This window comes from Corvus brachyrhynchos, unplaced genomic scaffold (assembly GCF_000691975.1).
Source record: "Corvus brachyrhynchos isolate BGI_N302 unplaced genomic scaffold, ASM69197v1 scaffold1103, whole genome shotgun sequence".
In the NCBI taxonomy this organism is placed as follows: Eukaryota; Metazoa; Chordata; class Aves; order Passeriformes; family Corvidae; genus Corvus; species Corvus brachyrhynchos.
Genome location: NW_008236980.1, coordinates 165353 through 167019, shown reverse-complemented (window position 1 = coordinate 167019; position 1667 = coordinate 165353). Strand labels below are relative to the sequence as shown.

At 61.4% G+C, this 1667-nt stretch overlaps 1 protein-coding gene across 1 annotated transcript in view; it reads right to left on the bottom strand.

The window, feature by feature from the left end:
* Window positions 1-1667, bottom strand: part of SYT7 (synaptotagmin 7) — a 15180-nt gene that overhangs the window by 2042 nt on the left and 11471 nt on the right. The window contains exons 5-8 of the mRNA XM_017728615.1: window positions 1363-1660; window positions 865-1034; window positions 378-492; window positions 5-297 (exon numbers count right to left, since the gene is read on the bottom strand). Coding sequence (XP_017584104.1) covers window positions 5-297; window positions 378-492; window positions 865-1034; window positions 1363-1660 — 876 coding nt within the window. The remainder of the gene's footprint in view (window positions 1-4; window positions 298-377; window positions 493-864; window positions 1035-1362; window positions 1661-1667) is intronic.

Below are 1667 nucleotides of genomic sequence, written 5' to 3'. Positions count from 1 at the left end.
TGGCAGCGGGCCCCGGCAGCCCCGGACCTGGCTGTCCCCGATTCCCACCTGGCTGTCCCCGATTCCCACCTGGCTGTCCCTCGGGCGTGTCACCCACCTTGCCGATGACGTCATTGCGGCTCAGCCTGTCCTTGTCCATGACGGTGATGACGATGGTGGTCTCGCGCAGCCGCTCCGTGGGGATGTCGAAGGCGAAGGACTCGTTGAAGACGGGGTTCAGGCACCGCTTCATCACCACCGTCTTCTTCTTCTCCACCCGCTTGTCCTTGTACATCAGCCACACCTTCACGTAGGGATCTGGCGGGAGAGGAGCCGCTCTCAGCCCCGGATGGGAGCCAGGGAATGCTGCCCGGGACCGAGGGGAGCCGGAGCCGTACCTGAGGTGCCCCCGATGTCCATGGCTTTGAGGTTCCGTGCCTTGATGATGTTCACCACGATGGAATTGGCCGAGGGGTTGTAGCACAGCGACAGCAGCAGCTCCCCACGGCTTCCCTGTAGGACACACGCATTCCCTGAGGACACCCACGCCCCCCAGAGCTCCTCGGTGGGAGCGGGGTGCTGGGATGGGACCCCCACCTGGAGCAGCCCAAGGGTGGGGTTTGGGAAAGCACGGAAAATCAGGGCAGGAGGAAACGGGGCCGCCCCCAGTGGGACATTTTCTGGTCTTGCTGGAGGCAGGAGGAAACATTAATTTTAAGTCTACCTGAAACACTTTGGTTTGACCCAAAATGAGACTTTGGGCTACTTAATATAAAATTTGGGAAGAGAAAAGTCTCCGTCAGACGTTGAAGCAGAAAATGTCCCTGTTGGAACCGGAGGTCACCTCCCCTCCCCAGGGGGGCGGGAAGGGGTCCAGGGCCTTACACTGCCATCGCTGCAGGGCTTCAGATCCTTCCAGAAGGTCTGCATCTGGGTCAGGTCCACCTTGTTGAGCGGGATGGACACCTCTCCGATGGGATCATTGCGGCTGAAGCGGTCGTAGTCCAGGACCTGGAGGTACAGCACCCGCTGCACAACCTTCTCGTAGGGGAACCCTGTGCCGGAGATGGAGAAGCCGGAGGAGATGAGGAGCAGTTCCAGGACTGCTCCACCTTTCCTGCCCTGGTGTCAAGATCCCGGGAACCGGCAGAGGATGGGGAGCAGCCTACGGCACGAGGAGCTGCTGCCAGGTTAGTTCCCACATCTGCGCCCACCCATGGCGGCATGGAGCCTTCCAAGCCTTCCCCCACATCCCCTTTATGGGATGCACATCCAACCTGGCCTCGGTGGCTCGGCCAACCCATGGCATCACCCACGTCCCCAGGAGCGTCCCAGGAGGCTCCGCTCCCACCCTGACCCACTCCAGTCCATCCCAATCCATACCTTCGAAGAGGAAGGTCTCATTCCAGTGTGGGTTGAGGTTCTTCCTCTTGACCTTGGTCTCCAGCTTGTGCTTCTTGTCGGGGAGCAGGTAGATCTTGACGAAGGGGTCGCTGGTGCCGCTGAAGTCCTTGGCCGGCAGCTCCTGCGCCTTCATGATCTTCACGGTCAGGGTGGACTCCTGGAAGTTGTAGCCAACGCTGAACTGGATGCGGCCCAGGTTCTCCCGGCTGACGCCTTCGTGGCCCTCGTCATCCTCGGAGCCCGGGGAGAGCTGCGGGAGGGGGGAAGAGGGGGGTGAGCGCAGC